The sequence below is a fragment of the Lontra canadensis genome, unplaced genomic scaffold (assembly GCF_010015895.1).
Source record: "Lontra canadensis isolate GAN:19392208 unplaced genomic scaffold, GSC_riverotter_1.0 scaffold71, whole genome shotgun sequence".
NCBI classification, from domain to species: Eukaryota; Metazoa; Chordata; class Mammalia; order Carnivora; family Mustelidae; genus Lontra; species Lontra canadensis.
The window spans coordinates 10,799,620-10,815,180 of record NW_022631065.1 but is presented as its reverse complement, the minus strand read 5'-3'; the positions used below and the strand labels follow the sequence as shown (position 1 = coordinate 10,815,180).

Genomic DNA, 15,561 nt, shown 5'->3' with positions numbered 1-15,561 from the left:
CCACCCCGCCTTAAGAAAGGGCTATTTGCAGGGTCAGAAAGGGCTGGGGAAAATGGATAGTGGAAGTGGACAAGAATTGGGGAAGGAAGTCACATATTACTGATGCTGACTGCCTCCCTCCTCCGTGATTCACCCCCTTCAGACTGAGGCTTCTGAGAACTTTGAAGGAGGGGCTGGTGGCTTTAGTGGGGAGAGTCCATTCCCTTCGTTTTTTTATCTTCCTGCCCAGATGCCCAAATACCGCTTGCAGTTCCCTGGAGAGAAAAGACCCCCTCACCCTGCCTCAGGCGCAGGGCTTCAGCCCATCTGCTGGTGAGAAAGGAGGAGCAGTCTTTCCCAGGAGATCCTGGAGAATCAACTGGAAGATCCGTGCACCGAGGGAGACCCATCTACTAGACTTGGAAGGCATTTCGGCTTACACGGGTAACAAGACGACTGGAGCTGAGCACCAGAGTGGGGTGGGGTCTAGGGGCAAGGGCTGACACAGCAGGGTGGGGTCCTTTGGCCACCACGTGTCCAAGGCAGGCCGAGCGGCTCATCCGTGCCCACCCGTCTCGGAATGGTAGGAACAACCCCCCTCCCTGCGCCCAGTCTCACCGGCTCGGAGGCGCCAGGGCCCCCCCGGGGCCGGGGCGGGCCGGGGAAGGTAATGTAATTCCGACCCAGCTAACCCGATTATGGCGGCCTGCACCGGGCCGGGCGGCGGCGGGGGCGGGTCTAAAGCGCAGGGGCCCGCCGGGCCCGGGTCCCATCCCGGGAAGGACGCAGAGTTCACACACTCCCAGCTCCTGGGTCCCCGGCCAGAGGTCACAAGGTCACAGAGCGCCTTCAGTCTTTCCCCACCTCCCATCCCTGACACACTCCAGGCACAGTTTCTGGAGTTGGGTGGGTGAAGGGCCTGTGGAAAATGACGCGGCTGAGACCGCCGAAGGCTTCAATAAGGACCCACGTGTCGCCTGTGGCGATTTTGTCCTCTCGCCTTTGAGGGGGAAGTGTTTGAGAATTGACTTCCTAGGCGTAGAGCGGAGCGGCAGAGTCCCGCGTTGGTGGTCCCCTGTGGGGGGCAGAACGCCACCCCCAGGCTTTTATCAGCCTGACTTAGCCTGGGCTGAGCCAATGGTACGCTTTACACCGATTTCGGAAAATCGAAATTCTAAGAAACACAGGGCACCGGTTACTGGGGTTCGGGGAAGAAGGTGGGGCCCCTACGGCAGAGGCCGGGAGGTGCACCAGGGTCGCTGGCCTGGAGTGGTTGCTCCCCGCCCTAGCCCACCAGACGCGCCCCGCCACCCCCTTCCCACACCTGTCCTCTTCCCGAGCCTCCAAATCGCCGGCGCCGTTCCCAACCGCTTCCCATCAAAGCCAGGAAGCCACAACGAGATTTGGTCTTCGAGGGCACTTAGGCGGGGGCCACAACGAATCTGGGAGTCGGCAAGCAGGACCCATCGCGAGGCGAAAATTGGGGCCTGTGGGAGAAGAGACACCTGCGAGGAAGCCGGTGTGGCCGAGGAAGCCCAAAGGCGGAGGCCGGCGAGGATGGAGTTGCTGTGCGCATCTCGCCTGACTCAGCGCGCAGCAGCCCTTGCTCCGGCCCCTCCCGTGCTGAGCCTGGTTCCTAACACCCTTGCCAACTCCCCCCTTATCCCCACCATCCCCGCCCGCCAGTTGTCCCGGCGTTTGGCTCAAACAGGCGTCTCTTTCCCTTTAACGGGTACGGCCCCGCCCCTGCCCTACCCCCAGCCCCCACTACCCACCCAGTGCTGATCTGTCAGTCACTGCCCCATCCCCAGCCGGCCAACCCTCTCCACCCCGGACTCGGGCAGAGGCCCTGGCAGCCTAGCGTCCATTTGCGCCTCAGGGACAGCAAGGGCGCTCCTGGGGCCCCCGCCGGTCGCGCTCCCCCGGGATGCGAGTCCCTGCGCCGACGCCCGGCAGAGGCCGGCACGGGCGCGGCTACTCCCAGTGCACAGGGATGAAGCTGTCCCGGGGGCCCCGGAGACCCGCAGCGGTCAGCCCCGCGGGCCCCTGAGGCTGCCGCCCCGAGCGCTCCGCTACTGGGTTCCCAGAGTTGCCTAGGGCGACCTCACCAACCGCCCAAACTCCTGTGGTCCTCCTTGACCCGGACCCATGGAGCCGGCGGTCCTGGCCTCGCACAACCTCCCGCACCACGAGCCAATCAGCTTTGGCATCGATCAGATCCTGAGCTGCCCGGAACCCCCCGGGAGCGGCCTAGGCCCCGGTCGCGCCGGCCAGGGCCATGGGGAGAGTGCAGCGTTCTCGGGTGGATTTCACGCAACCTCAAGCTATGGTCCCGCGGGTTCGCTGGCCCCGCTACCTGGCAGCTCAGGCATGGGCCCAGGCGGCGTGATCCGCGTCCCGGCGCATCGTCCAATGCCAGTGCCTCCGCCCGCGGGAAGCGCGCCAGCAGTGCCTGGACCCTCGGGCTTGGGCGGAGCCGGGGGCCTAGCCGGACTCACCTTCCCTTGGATGGACAGCGGCCGCCGCTTTGCCAAGGACCGGCTCACGGGTGAGATTGCCCGACCCTCCAGCGTCCAGTCCCACATTGACCCCTTTTCCTCATCTTTGATCCTTCTGCTCCGACTCAAGTTCCCCGTACGCTCCCCGCCCGGATCGTCCCAGGGGATCCTCCCCCAACATGTTTCTCTTGGTCCTGATGCTCAGGGAGGCAATGGGGAGGGAGCTGCCGTCGATGTCCGCGCCCTCCTTTGCAGCCCACTGTCCACACTGCGGGTAGGGCAGGGTGAAGTTCCGGGGGCTGTCTCTTCCTCACCCAAGGGGGTGGGCCATTTCTTCCGAGGCCCTTTCTTGTCTGGAGGCCTTTGCTGGGATGGCGCCCGGCTTCGGACATCTGGAAGGGCCGCCCTGAAAACCCTGCCCTGTTTCTTCTTCCTCCCTGTAGCTGCACTCTCGCCCTTCTCCGGGACGCGGCGCATAGGCCACCCCTATCAAAACCGGACCCCCCCAAAGAGGAAGAAGCCGCGCACGTCCTTCTCCCGCTCGCAGGTGCTGGAGCTGGAGCGGCGCTTCCTGCGCCAGAAGTACTTGGCCTCGGCGGAGAGGGCAGCGCTGGCTAAGGCCCTGCGCATGACCGACGCACAGGTCAAGACTTGGTTCCAGAACCGGCGCACCAAGTGGCGGTGAGGCTTGGGGCGAGCGAGGGCTCGCGGGAGGCGTCAAGTGGTGGCGCGGCACGGGGCTGGGTTGGAACCGCGGGCCCGGCCGGTGATGAGGCGCGGGGTGGGCGCGGGGTAGGCGAGGGCCGGCCTAGCTGACCCCGCGTTTCCGCTCGCCTAGGCGCCAGACCGCGGAGGAGCGCGAGGCGGAGCGGCACCGCGCCGGACGGCTGCTCCTGCACCTGCAGCAGGATGCCCTACCGCGGCCTCTGCGGCCGCCGCTGCCCCCGGACCCACTCTGCCTGCACAACTCGTCGCTCTTCGCGCTGCAGAACCTGCAGCCCTGGGCCGAGGACAACAAGGTGGCTTCCGTGTCCGGGCTCGCCTCGGTGGTGTGAGCGACGCCTGCCCGACCGGCCGAGAGCTCTCTAACGGACTGAGGCGCCGCGCGGAGCGCCCGGCCCAGGACCATGGAGCGCGCGGCTGACCACGCCGTGGTGCCGTGGTTCCGTGGTAGCGGAGCTGGTGAGGAGGAGCTGGCTTTGAGGCTGTCGTCGAGGGCTCCACGGCCGCCGCTGGCTCCCAGGCTTGCGTTTCCAGGTTGTGCCGCGCGTTTAGACGTGGCCTTTCCCGCCATTTCCCACTTAACTACGGTCGCAAGGCAGCTGGAACCCGAGGAGCCCAGAAGGCGGGACTTGCGGTATAGTAGCCAATGAGGTGAGGGGAGGGGGCGGGCTGGCCAATGGGAGCTGCTCTCCCGAGGACTTTGGATTCTTCGGAGGGTGGGTTCAAGCTGGGGTTCTGGACCCACAGAGCAGCCTAAAGGTGGTGCTGGGAAGGGATGGCGGCAGCTCGCACGGCCTGGGTCTGTATCAAAGGTGCGAAGGAAGGAAGACACCAATGACAGCGGAATAATGGAAGAGGAGCTAGAGGGCAAGGTTCTGACTGTGACAGGAACCAGAGGGTTATCCACACCGGGCATCTCATTCTTCAACTGTAAAATAATCGCTAAGGATACCTTTCTGACTTTGAACCTCATGTTGTGTGTGTTCAACCTTCTGACTCCTCCTCCTCCTTGAGCCTCACAACACGTCTGGGTGGCAGGCAAGATGGATACTAACACACCCGACGAAACAGAGAATCTGGGAACACTAACACGTCTCTAGTCTCCCGTGGGGACAGACAAGGGGAAACAGGGAGGCAGTGGATAAAATTAATGGACCCCGTGGAGTTAGGCTGAGCAGATTTTGGCAAATAACTAGGACTATCCAAGAAGAATCAAAGATAATTCCAGGGTTGGAGATGTAGAGGATGGGGAGAGAAATGGTGTTGTGGATAATGAGGGGGAAATTGAAAGATTAGAGCAAGATAACTACAGGCAAAACTGAACTCCAGACCTAAAAAGAATACATTCTGGAAAAGTGCTTTTGGGGCAGGTTGGGTGACATCCACATAGGGGTGGAGATAGAGGGAATGATGAGAACAGATAGACTCTCCAAGGGAAGACACTCTGAGGAGAGAAACAGAGTTTTGAGGATTAAATCTTTCTTTCCACCAATTTCTACAAACACATTTACAATGTACAAGATGATGGAAGATATAAAAATTAATAATTTAAATGAAGAAAAGGGAAAGGAGTACCCAGCTGGGGAAAAAGGAAAGCATGATGTCTCTGAAGTTGTTAGAAAAGCTTCAGCATGCTGGTGGGCTAGGGGCTGCTGGGAAGCTTGTTGGTGGAAAATTGAAAGTTGGGGGATGGCTTCAGTAGCCTTAAGGTTTAAGAAGGAGCTAGATCTAAGATGTATGTGGAAAACAGGGAAGATTTTGTCTGATTTCTTATAGCACTCTCATTCTTCCTCCCAGGTAGGTGGGAGCAAGATAAAGGCAAGTAAGCTTGGGGCAGGGTCAGAGGCCATCTGTACTCAAACTACACATTTTCTGGGTTAGTGACAGCCAGGTCATTTATACCGCCAAAGGTTGCCCACAGGTGGGGCCAGGCAAGAAGATGTTGCTGGAGGAGTTGGATGATACCGTGTCATCTCTAACTCATGGATCCTGTATGTGCTGCTGAGAATCAAACTAAAATTTGGCACCACAGAGAAAGAACTTTTATAGATCAAAATGAAGTACACAAAGGTGGGTTTGGCATAAGTTGGGGGCTTGGGGGGTACATCAGTCATTCTCCAATAAATAGAAGAAGGCTAAGGAAAGGGTCCAACTTTATGTATACTGTGGCTTACCCAGTCTCCTCTATTCCCAGTCCACCATTTCTTGAGACTCAGGTTCTAGGATTTACATTTGACCCTAACCTTTGGTTGGCTACTTCAGAGCTAGCCTGAGAGAGGATCTGATGCCTTCACATGAGCTCAGTTCTACTCCTTGGGCAGGTCACTGCAGGACACAGGCATCTCCAAACTCTTGGGTGGAGGAGGATTCACTCTCTACTGAAGAATCTGCCATTTCTTCTGTCAGCTGATTCAAGAGGTCTCTGCTCTCGCTGGGAGGCAAGTTACTCAGGAAGTATGGAGGGGCCAACTCTACCAGCCTGACACAGAGAGTCACAATTAGATGATTTCTGTACCCTCTCTTATAATGCAGATTCTTAAACTTCTTCCCATTCCTTCCACAAACCCTGTGCCCTTGAATCATATGTCACTACAGACTACTAAGATATCCTCTTCTCCTTAAGGCTCTCTAACTCCCCAGCCATAATTTTGGCCCCAAGAAGAGGAATAGGCAATGTAAGAGGGGCATCAGGGAACTCACATCTGTGGTTGAATCTCAGAAACAATGGAAAGGCAGTTGTCTTTGGAAATGGAGAAAGTGTGGTAAAGAACCCATGGCGGGGGTCTGGTTGGAGACCTGCGGCTTCGGTAGCAGCAGTATGGGGAGAGCTGGGCCACGTGCTTATGGGTCAGGAGCAGATAATTTCCAGTCCCGTCTGTGTCTCGAGCCACCTCATTGAAAAGCAAAGACAGTGGAGGAGTAAGTGAGGGAGAAGAGGAAGGCAGTAGAAAAAAGAAAAAGGGGGGCGCTGAGAAAGAATTAGGAAGGGCAGTGAGAGTATTAAAAGTAAAGCACCATCTCTAGGTGTTAGAGTCCCTGCCATAATGGCATTTCCCATAGGCCCCTATACCCCAATACCTCAAAGGAAAAGTTTCTCCTGGTTCTAAAAAATCCTTTGAACAGTCACCCAGACCCCAGTTTCAGAGGTGTCATATCAATTTTTGGTCCCCCTGCTTTCTCCTCCTTTTATGACCTTCGCCCCAACTCTTTCCCCTAACCTTAAGGAAGTATCCCGACAGCAGTGCTTTCTGAAGGTCTCTGCGATTCTGCTCAGAGCCAAAGGCTGGCTGGGACAGTGGAAGTTCAATTTGTTGCATGAGTTCTAGGAGGTCACCTCGAAGTTTCTGGGCTTGGCACAATGCTGCCCAGTTTAGTCCCCGAGCCTGGCACCAAGCCTTGTCTGCTCCACCTACAAAAGGAAAGGGAACAGCTACAGCTGCAAAGAGTCCCCCAAGAGAACCCAGCCCTTGGCCAAAGGGCCTCCTCCTCCTGGGCATAGAGATTTGCCAGCTGGTTGCACACCATTTCCCCTCTTTGGAAAATCTGGCATTTTTTAAGAAGATGCAGAGTGGGCTACTCACTCTGTATAAAGGCTTCGTACACCTGGATCAGAGAACTGTGATCACCATCTGTATGTTCCAGGGCCCGACGCAAGGCAGCTTCTTCTGCAGAGAGTGGAGGATGGGTGAACCCAGGAGCAGCTGGAGAAGAAGAGAGGAAGGTCGTTTTGGGGAATGAGAAAGGACAGCAGTACAGAAGGGTGAAAAGGGAGCAAGTGTCACTTTGGGAAATTTATTCAAGATATTGATAACTTTCTAGGTGCTCTGCACTTTATTAGACATTGAGGATAAATAAATGAAAGACAATCTCTGCCCCAAATAGCTTAGGGTCTGGTGAGAGAGATAAGCAAACCTGATCAGCACAACAGGTGTGTGGGCCAATATTTGAAGTTCTTTTTTTTTTTTTTTTTAAGATTTTGTTTATTTATTTGTCAGAGAGAGAGCACAAGCAGGGCGAGTAGCCAGCAGAGGGAGAAGCAGGCTCCCCGCTGAGCAAGGAGCCTAGTGTGGGACTTGAAACCAGGACCCTAAGATCATGACTTGAGCGGAAGGCAGATGCTTAGCCAACTGAGCCACCCAGGCATCCCAATATTTGAAGTTTTGTTAGGAATTAGCTCAATAGAGAAGGGGCAGAGAGAATCTGAACTGTGCACATGGCAAGGCACAGAATTAGCAGTATGGCCTGTTGGAGACCTGCATGCACCTAGTACGGCTAGGGGGAATGGCATGTGAGGCAGACTGGCAGGAGAGAAAGCTGGAGAGGCAGGTATGGGCCAGGTCACAAGAGGCTGGATGTGCTGTGCCAATGAGTTTGCATTCTGTCCAGAAGATAGAGAATAGCTGTTGAAAAGAGTTTTGAGGGAAGAGAGTCCAAGTGTTTAAAGTTTACTTGAAAACATAGGAGGCTAAAGGGATCCATGCTGAGTGATGGTGAGGATCTAACATTGGCATTGCTAGTGAGTGTTGAGACAAATAGATGACTTTTAAAAAAACATTTCGGAGATAAAAATGAAAGAACCTGGGGAAAGATTAGTCTAGGATAATGGTAGTGGAGCTGCAGAGAGGATGGCATGATTCGGTGGTGGTGGAGAGCGAACAGTTTAAGCAAGTGCTTGACTTCGGTTCCCGGCTGGCGCACTGTGGCCAATTCTGATAGAAATGTCCATTAGGCATCGGATACATAAACCTAAGATTCAGAAAAATGGTACTGGCAGGGAGGTAGAAGGATTGGACATTTTAAGTGTAAAGATGGCTGTGCACGAACTTGCTCAGAGAGCTCAAGGAATGAGAAGGCAAAAGGTGCAAGGATGGAACTCTGAGGCCCGATTTATAGCAGAGGAGCAGAGGACAAAGAGCCAGGGAAGAGAGGAAGGGAACTGCTGGACAGCCAGAGAAGCAGGATTAAAACCTGGCAGAGGGAGTCACAGGGTTTTAGGGAGGCAGCAGTTCCTTTGTTCGTTTGTTCCTCCCTCCCTCCCTCCCTCCCTCCCTCCCTTCTTTCTTTTTAAGATTTTATTTATTTATTTGACAGAGACAGCCAGAAAGGGAACACAAGCTGGGGGAGTGGGAGAGGGAGAAGCAGGCTTTCCGCTGAGCAGGGAGTCTGATGCGGGGGCTCGATCCCAGGACCCCAAGCTCATGACCTGAGCCAAAGGCAGATGCTTAGCACCCAGCCACCCAGGTGCCGAGGGGACAGTTTCAAGGCAGGAGTGGTCAGCATTTTCAAGTGTTAGAAGGTCATAAGGAATAAGGACGCAGAAGTATTCAGGGGGTTCAGCCTCCGTGGGGTGGGGGACGTCCGGCTGAGCTGTGGGATTTGTCAGTGCTATGTGCCCATGGCTGTGATGTAGTGGGCGGGGACACCCCGGGGCCTGGGGTAGAGATGATTCTGTATAGTTGCAGGGGAGTAGAGGGTGGAGGGAGAGCAGTGTGCAGGTCTAGTATTAACAGGAGAGATTTACGCACCTTGGGGGCAAGAACGAGCGTTGGGAAGAGACTAAGGAGACAGGAGAGGGCTGAGTGGTTAGGGCTGGTTTTGTGGGCACTGCGAGGGAAGCCGAGGGGCAAGAGCTGCCATTTGGAGCACCAGAAAGGGCTGAGAAGGGCTGAAGTGGCGGCAGGAGTTAGAGAGAGAAGTGATTCATACCAGTGAGCATGGCCGCGAGGGTGAGCATCTCGTCTACACAGTCAAACTCGCAGGAGGCCAGCAGGGCTTTGGCCAGCTCTGGGGGCAGCGGGAACTCTGACAGGATGACCCCCAGGTCTGAGAGGTTCCCATCATCATCCAGGGCTGCCAGGTAGTCCAGGTCTTCCAGGGCCTGCATCAGGGCTTCTGGAGCTGGTGAGGAAAGAGGGCTGAGCGGGCAGGGAGTATCGGAGCCTGGAGGTCAGACAGCAGGACCTGGGGGGTGGGTGCTCACCAGGCCGGTCCAGGAAGTGACACTCCCCAGGCTCTGCAATCTGTCTCCTCTTTAGAAGTAACACCACAGGGCTCAGATTCTCCTCACATATCCTGGCTATGGGCAGCAGGGGCGCCTCTAGTTCTAGGAAGGACTTAGGGTACAGGCAGAGGCAGGACCCTGAGGGGAGAAAGACCTGGGAAAGAAGGCCACTGCAGATTTCTTGGGTTTGCGTGTGGGGATTCTTTTCATGTTTGATCTCAGTAGCGCAAAGGCTCTTACCTGGTGGGAGCCCTCTTGCCCGTAGTCTTCTTGCCTCTGCCTGACACTTGCTGATTGGTCTCAACACTTGGGATTCTGCTCGAATCTGAGGATTGTACACCTGTCACCGCCCCCCACAACCAAGGCCAAGACAGATCAGAGTGGGCTACTTCTATCCTTAGCCCCCACATCCCCTCATCTCTCTCACTCACACTTCGAAGCTCCAGTCCTGAGTCAATGACATGTCGGATCGAAGGGAGGGAGAAGGAGAAGTCAGCCAGCCAGTGAGTGACCACGACCTTTCGGGCACCCAAGTCTGTGTCCTCGTATGCAGCCTGAACGGCTGGGCCACATCCGGGGTGAAGGGGCAGCACCCGTGGTGGAGGCCCTCTGAGAGCCAAGGGCCCCACCTCCCTGGACAAGGATTCACAGCACAGCAAAATTTCCTGAAGGGAAGGGTGGGGCATTAAGGCAGTTGTCACCTTTTTAGTGACAAACCCCTTTGAAAAAACTGATGAAAGCTATGGCTTTTCATTCTGGAAAAATGCACATAAAGTTGTCAAAATTTTAGGAATTCACTGAGCCATAGTCTCTGTGTTAGATGGGTGGTAGACCTCTTTACCCCAAAGCCTTCAGTTTTTCCTGAGGACTCCAACATAGTAAATACTACAACTTCAGTGTTCCTAATAAGCATTGCTCCAACTCCCCCAGGAAAGGAAGGCGGCATATGTGAGGACCTCTTTCTGCCGCCCACTTTTACCTCCTCACTGGGCAGGTACACCAGCACATCTCCTGGAGCCTCCTTTGTACACAATTCAATCACAGCTTGGCAGGCAGCTTCCACTCGATCGGTAGGGACAGTGTCCCTGTACACAGGTGTGGGACACGTGCCAGGCCGTCTGGGTACATGCACAGTAGGAGGGTTGCCCCAGAAGGCTTGGAGCTTGGGTTCAAGGGCAGGGTCAGTAACCACAACCACTCTCGAGTCTCCTGGAAGGTTTCCCAGCCTGGCATTTTGCAGGAGCCCCTGGAGCAAGTCCGAGGCCACTGACCGCTCCTGGGCCTCATCCAGCACCAGCACGCCCCAGGCTCCTGTGCCCCGGGTTGAGGCTACCTCTTGCAGAAGCAGCCCGTCCCAGCAGAACCTGTTGACATTGGCAGTAGGCAGAGGAGTCAGGGTGGACACTGAACAGCTCCAGAAGCCCAGGGGAACATCTGCCTGGGGGGCCTAGATTTTGATAACAAGGTCAGAAAAAAAGACCTTGTGAACCTGTATTGAGACCCACAACTTCACTGATGATGCTTTTTTCGAAAGCTGTACTCCAGTTGGGCAGGTGAGGCCCCTGACTGGGGTTAAGGGCTTAATTCAGCATTGTGTTGTGCATCATCTAAAGGGTAACATGGGCTGAGGGAGCATTGAGTGAGGTGTCAGAGGTCTGGGCTTGTTTCTACTGGGTGAGGAAAATCAGATTTGGGTCAGGCCTGCCAAGAGGCCTCACCTGAGCAGGGTGTCTGGCCCTGTGCAGTCCTCTTGGGGAATGCTGTATCCAACCTCATGACCCAGCGTTAGGTCCATCTCATCGGCAACCCGCATGGCCAGGCTCAGGGCTGCCAGAGGGTGGGGCTGAGTGACAGTCACTCGGCCTTCCTGGAACCCCCTGGCCAGTGCAAACTCTGCACACCACTGAGGGATCTGGGGTAGGAACAGGAAAGGACAAGCAGTCAGCGAGATGCTGGACTTCAGTCAGAAGTACAGGGGGGGGAACTGTGGCCATTTTCATTTGGGGAGTCCCCTGGTCCTTCAACAGCCCCCTGGGCTTTGACCACTCCCCTGGAACCCCAAGCAGCCCAATCCCCACCTTGTTAGGGGAAGGACCAGTTCTCTAGTCCCTCCCTTTGTCTACTCCCAGAATCTCCCCCCACCTGGGTGCTCTTGCCAGAGCCAGGCTCTCCAGACACCAGCACCACTCCACCGGGGCTACTCTCCAACTGCTCCAAGAAGATAAAGCGAGAAGCCCAGATGGGTAAGGCTCGGCGCTGCTCAAGCAGCTCGTAGTAGCGGGAAGAGAATGGGAGCCCGTCAAAGGGGTTCACAGCCAATTCAGACTCCCCGGGGTTTGGGCCAGACTCTTCTGCTAGCCCAAGACGCTGAGAGGCCATGGTAGCTGACTGGTAGTACCTACAGAAGGCAGGGCAGTGATTAAGGCCTTGTATTAGATGACTGACACCAATTTCCCACCCTTGATCCCTAACCTGTACCCTCAGGCGGTAATGCGCTGGGGTCCATCCTTCCCAGCATTTCTTGCCTGCCAGGAAACAGTGGAGACTTGAGTCTGAAAGTGAGGGACGATCAGAAGTGGACTATTAACCTGTTAGGTAGTAAAAATCCTGTGACTAACACAGGGGGCCTCCAGGGCAGCAGGAATTATGGTAACCTGCGGGAGGTCCTGAGGGGAAAAGCCTAAAGAGATAAAGAATAGGAGAAGGGAGAGGGTAGGAACCGGGGAGCAGGGCCACAAGGATCCTGGATTCAAACCTGCTTGCAGCTCTGAGACGTGTCACAACGGCAGCCAGGTCCAGACCCACCCAGCCAGTCACCACCAACCCAGACCCGAGTGAAGTACAAAGGTAAATTCCGGCTCCACCCTGGGGCTTGGCTTAAATAGGAATCCTTAAGCCTGGTTTTGGGGTGTGGCCATTTGCTCCACCTTATTTAATCGGTCAGAAGCCTATGGAAAACAGGTTCCAGATCCCACACCCAGCATGTGTGTGCTGTAGTGTACACTGTGCTTGTTTGTGAAAGGCATCTTGGGACTTGTAGTTTTGCAGCTGTGTCTTCACAAAACTGGGCTGAACACCCAAGCTAGGGTCCAGCTGCTACTGGTCTTCAGTTCAGTTACACTTCCACAGTATCACTCATTTCTTGACACGAAGGGGTGATTTCAACCACTTCTCACAAACCCACAAAGGGGCTCTCACCGCTGTTCCCCCACAACCAAGGGAAAAGGAACCTGCTCAGTGGGCTTTTGAGCCCCAGAGAGGCAACAGAGACTTGAGTGAAAACCCTGAATTTAATATGATTTTGCGGGGAGCCCCATCCCTCCCTTTTTACCACCCACCCTTCCAGCCAGTTTTAAGTTGGGTGAGGGCTGCCCCCAGTCTCCGTCCTGCGGCTCTGGGTGCCATCCTGTGCTCAGTCAGCCTCCTGGGCCTGTCTCTCTGTGAATCTCCTGCGAGACATAGGGAGAAGACATTGTGTGGGCTTTGCCACATTAGCCCTATGATTAGCTCTCTTCTCCAGCCTGCCCCTTCCTACCCACTGTCCTCTAAGCCCCTCACCTTCTCGCATATTCATAGAGTGCCTGCTTGCGCTCCTGTAGGCTCTCCTGCCGGGCCCAGGAGGACTTGGCAAATGTGAGGGCTGTGGGCTGAGGGGTCACCGGGCCAGAGCTGGGGAACTGAGGTGATCACAATGTCAAAGGGCTTGCGAAGTCATCATCATTAAACACGCATCGAACGCCTACTTTGCAAGAGAGGCACTGTGCTAGGGTCTCAGGATCAAAAGAGACATCAAGGATAGGGAGTATGTAGACTGCCCATCCCAGCCCTAGTCCTGGACCCTACCATTTCCTGGGTCTCACCTTGGGGGTGGAGGCTGTAGGAAGGGACTGGGTCCCTTCAGTGATATCTTCAGGCATGAACGCTACAGCTCCCTCAAGCAGATTAGTGATGGTCAAGTCTACACAGCCAGTTCTGGCTGGGGAGAAGGGAAGAGAGAAGAAGGGAGTCTGTTTTCCTGCTCACCTTTTCCCCTCACCACCCACTTTTCCTCTCTGCGTCTGTCTCCTGTGTGAGGCTACCCTTTCCCATACCCAGGTCTCTCTGGATGACGCCCAATGGCACATGGGGTAAAACCTCCTTGACTCTCTGAGCCAGAGTTGCCAGCTGCACATCAGGAGAAGGGCCAGGGGAGGGAGGGAAAGAAGACTGGGCTGCAAAAAAGAAATCCGAAACATGGTGAGTGGAGAACTGGGAGGAAAGTGAGACTGACTAGCACAGGAATAGGAAGGGAATCACAACAGGCTGAGAAAACCCAAACAACTTTGTGTATAGAGACTACACACCTGACTGAGGGCGCAATCTGGGGTGTCTTTGTCGTTTCATGTGCTCTGCTTTGTCTGCTGGAGTGAGTCGTGTCCCTGTCTGGCCCAATTCTTTGGCCACCAGCTAGGGAGAATTGGAAGGTTGGAATTGTCAAGGTTTCAAGACTTCCTCCCCCTACTCTTAAAGAAAAACCCCACCTCCACCCTGCCTGTGTACCCTACCACCTGTTGTACACGGAGGGCAAACTCCTCATTCCCCTCCCCCAGCTGGCGATGAACAGGAGGGAGCCACCTGAAAAAAAAAAATAATTAAAAAAAAAAATCCAGGACCATGTTGTGTATGCCTGGGGTAGAGGCTGTCACCCTCTCCCCACTTTGATACTTCTTCTCATGTAACAGTTGTAATCAGGGTGGGAAAACAATACACACTTTGTATTGCTTCTATAATAGAACCTTGAAACTAAGATCTGCAAATGGACAGGGAAGAGACAACCTCCCTGACCTTGAGGTGAGCTTCTCCCAGCCACCAAACAGTGAAGACAGTTAATACCTTACTTGATACACCGTGAAAGGAACGAAAAGTGACCACAGCAGTTCTGAGACCCAGGAGGCATCGGACACCGTCTGAAGGGAGGGCATGAAGTGCGGTCTAAGCCTAGGCCAGGAGTGGGAAACTTACCCTCCAAGCCCCAGAGATTTCCTGTCCAACACACACTCACCACAGAGACTAGGGGTCTCTGGACTCGCAGGGTAAGAGGTTGTACCACATCCTGAATAGAAAATGGCCAGGAACTGGAAGATGGAAGAGAGAATAGGATGGGATTCTAGCCAGCCGGTCAGCACCTGACTCAGAACAGAAAACTGTCAAATTGTACGAGTAGATAAATGAGGAATAAAGAGGAACAAGAGAAAAAGAACTAAAAGCGAACACAAAAGAAATAAACTAGAAGGGAAGAGGTAGGGATGAAAATTGTGAAAACTCAAGGGCCCCCAAGCTTCACCACCTACCCAGCTGGAGACCAATACTTGTGCTCACCCACCTGAAGCGCAGGAGCCCCTCCCGGCCATTGGTGGCCTCTTCCTCAGGGAATAGCAGCAGAGGGGTGGGGGGAAGCCTCGTGGAAGCACAGAATCTCTTGAGTGACTCCACCAACTCCCCCCGCCCATCCATCTCCATGAAGCCTCGAGACCAGCACACAAAACTTGGGGGACTATTGAGTAGAGGCTGGGAATCGAAGAGAAGGCAAGAAAAGAACATTGGGAAGTGAGAAAAACTGACATGTGGGGGTAGAGAAGTGGAATTAGGGGTCAGGCTCAGTATTTCGTGGTCCCCAAGGGAAACGCGGGTGGGCAAAGGGGAGCCTCGGGCTGGGTCCCAGGGAACCGCCCAGTGGAGCTCTCCGCTTCGCCCCCCACTCACGGTGCTACAGCTGGTGAGCAAGTTGACTATGTTATGGTCGAAAGGCGTCACGTGGTTGGAAATGAGGACCCTGACGCGGTGATCCCGGAGTCCGGAGTCCTCCTGCCGGGCCACGAGCCCCAGCACCGCACACATGGTCCGCACCACGAACCTGGGGAAGCAGGCAGTAGTGACTTGACGGCCTCGGGCCGGGCCCAGCCCAGACCCTCCCGAAATCCCGGGGTCCTTACCTGCGAAGGACACTGTCTGGCAGAGCGCAGCTGACCAGGAAGACGTGGATCCCAAGAAAGAGGCGCAAGATGAGAAGGCAGAACCCGACTGGAGCGTAGAGCAGCAGCGCGAGGAGCAGGAAGCCGTCACCCGGGAGCCTGGGGGCGAAAGGCGGGGTGATCGGGCGCCGAAGGCCGAGTGGACGCGGGAGCCGGCCTCTTTCCGCCAGGGCTCTTACCGGTGCGAGTCAAAGAGCCGCTCCGGCCCCAGCGCGGGGGAAGGATCCATAGCTGCTGCTTTAGGACCGTCCGGCCGCCGCCGCCGCCATCTTCGCGCCCCGCCGCATGGGCTCCTGGGAAGGCTGAGTCTTCGGGCATCCGCCCAGGGTGCCGGCACCCGAAGTCTTGA

General features: G+C 55.5%; 3 protein-coding genes across 8 annotated transcripts; 1 reads left to right on the top strand and 2 right to left on the bottom strand.

Moving 5' to 3' along the window:
- The first annotated feature begins 2,116 nt into the window (after positions 1 to 2,116).
- TLX2 (T cell leukemia homeobox 2) lies at positions 2,117 to 4,210 on the top strand. 2 transcript variants are annotated; one of them, XM_032880737.1, is made up of 3 exons: positions 2,117 to 2,527; positions 2,921 to 3,158; positions 3,316 to 4,210. In XM_032880737.1, exons 1-3 carry the CDS (start codon positions 2,128 to 2,130, stop codon positions 3,530 to 3,532), a joined length of 855 nt encoding a protein of 284 aa, XP_032736628.1. In that variant the 5' UTR covers positions 2,117 to 2,127; the 3' UTR covers positions 3,533 to 4,210. The 2 variants fall into 2 exon arrangements, with proteins under 2 accessions (XP_032736628.1, XP_032736627.1); XM_032880736.1 differs by having other exon boundaries at positions 2,117 to 3,158.
- Positions 4,211 to 5,219: 1,009 nt separating this feature from the next.
- Positions 5,220 to 12,367, bottom strand: DQX1 (DEAQ-box RNA dependent ATPase 1). Of its 5 annotated transcripts, XM_032880728.1 has the most exons (12): positions 11,674 to 12,367; positions 11,344 to 11,599; positions 10,920 to 11,113; positions 10,181 to 10,565; positions 9,633 to 9,866; positions 9,442 to 9,541; positions 9,181 to 9,339; positions 8,907 to 9,098; positions 6,782 to 6,901; positions 6,419 to 6,609; positions 5,901 to 6,091; positions 5,220 to 5,679 (listed from the first exon to the last, which is right to left on the bottom strand). In XM_032880728.1, the coding sequence occupies exons 2-12, from the start codon at positions 11,578 to 11,580 to the stop codon at positions 5,523 to 5,525; spliced, it is 2,160 nt and encodes a 719-aa protein (XP_032736619.1). In that variant the 5' UTR covers positions 11,581 to 11,599; positions 11,674 to 12,367; the 3' UTR covers positions 5,220 to 5,522. The 5 variants fall into 5 exon arrangements, with proteins under 5 accessions (XP_032736619.1, XP_032736618.1, XP_032736617.1 ...); XM_032880727.1 differs by having other exon boundaries at positions 9,181 to 9,526; XM_032880726.1 differs by having other exon boundaries at positions 9,181 to 9,541; positions 11,957 to 12,367.
- Positions 12,368 to 12,472: 105 nt separating this feature from the next.
- On the bottom strand, positions 12,473 to 15,545 carry AUP1 (AUP1 lipid droplet regulating VLDL assembly factor). The gene is given in 13 exon segments (XM_032880735.1): positions 12,473 to 12,650; positions 12,760 to 12,878; positions 13,062 to 13,177; positions 13,293 to 13,412; positions 13,545 to 13,647; positions 13,749 to 13,815; positions 14,074 to 14,147; positions 14,243 to 14,315; positions 14,564 to 14,748; positions 14,944 to 15,094; positions 15,174 to 15,311; positions 15,392 to 15,489; positions 15,492 to 15,545. Coding segments are annotated over 13 exon segments (1,320 nt in total). The 5' UTR covers positions 15,531 to 15,545; the 3' UTR covers positions 12,473 to 12,613.
- Positions 15,546 to 15,561: the final 16 nt, after the last annotated feature.

What these genes read in the sequence shown, in the direction of transcription:
- DQX1 (XM_032880726.1), bottom strand. Translation starts at nt 11,580, where the DNA reads ATGGCCTCTCAGCGTCTTGGGCTAGCAGAAGAGTCTGGCCCAAACCCC. An exon ending in GGGCCAGACACCCTGCTCAG is followed by an intron (nt 10,566 to 10,919) that starts GTGAGGCCTCTT and finishes CAATGTCAACAG; the next exon opens with GTTCTGCTGGGACGGGCTGC. An exon ending in TCACTTCCTGGACCGGCCTG is followed by an intron (nt 9,099 to 9,180) that starts GTGAGCACCCAC and finishes TTTCCTCACCAG; the next exon opens with CTCCAGAAGCCCTGATGCAG.
- TLX2 (XM_032880736.1), top strand. Translation starts at nt 2,128, where the DNA reads ATGGAGCCGGCGGTCCTGGCCTCGCACAACCTCCCGCACCACGAGCCA. An exon ending in AACCGGCGCACCAAGTGGCG is followed by an intron (nt 3,159 to 3,315) that starts GTGAGGCTTGGG and finishes CCGCTCGCCTAG; the next exon opens with GCGCCAGACCGCGGAGGAGC.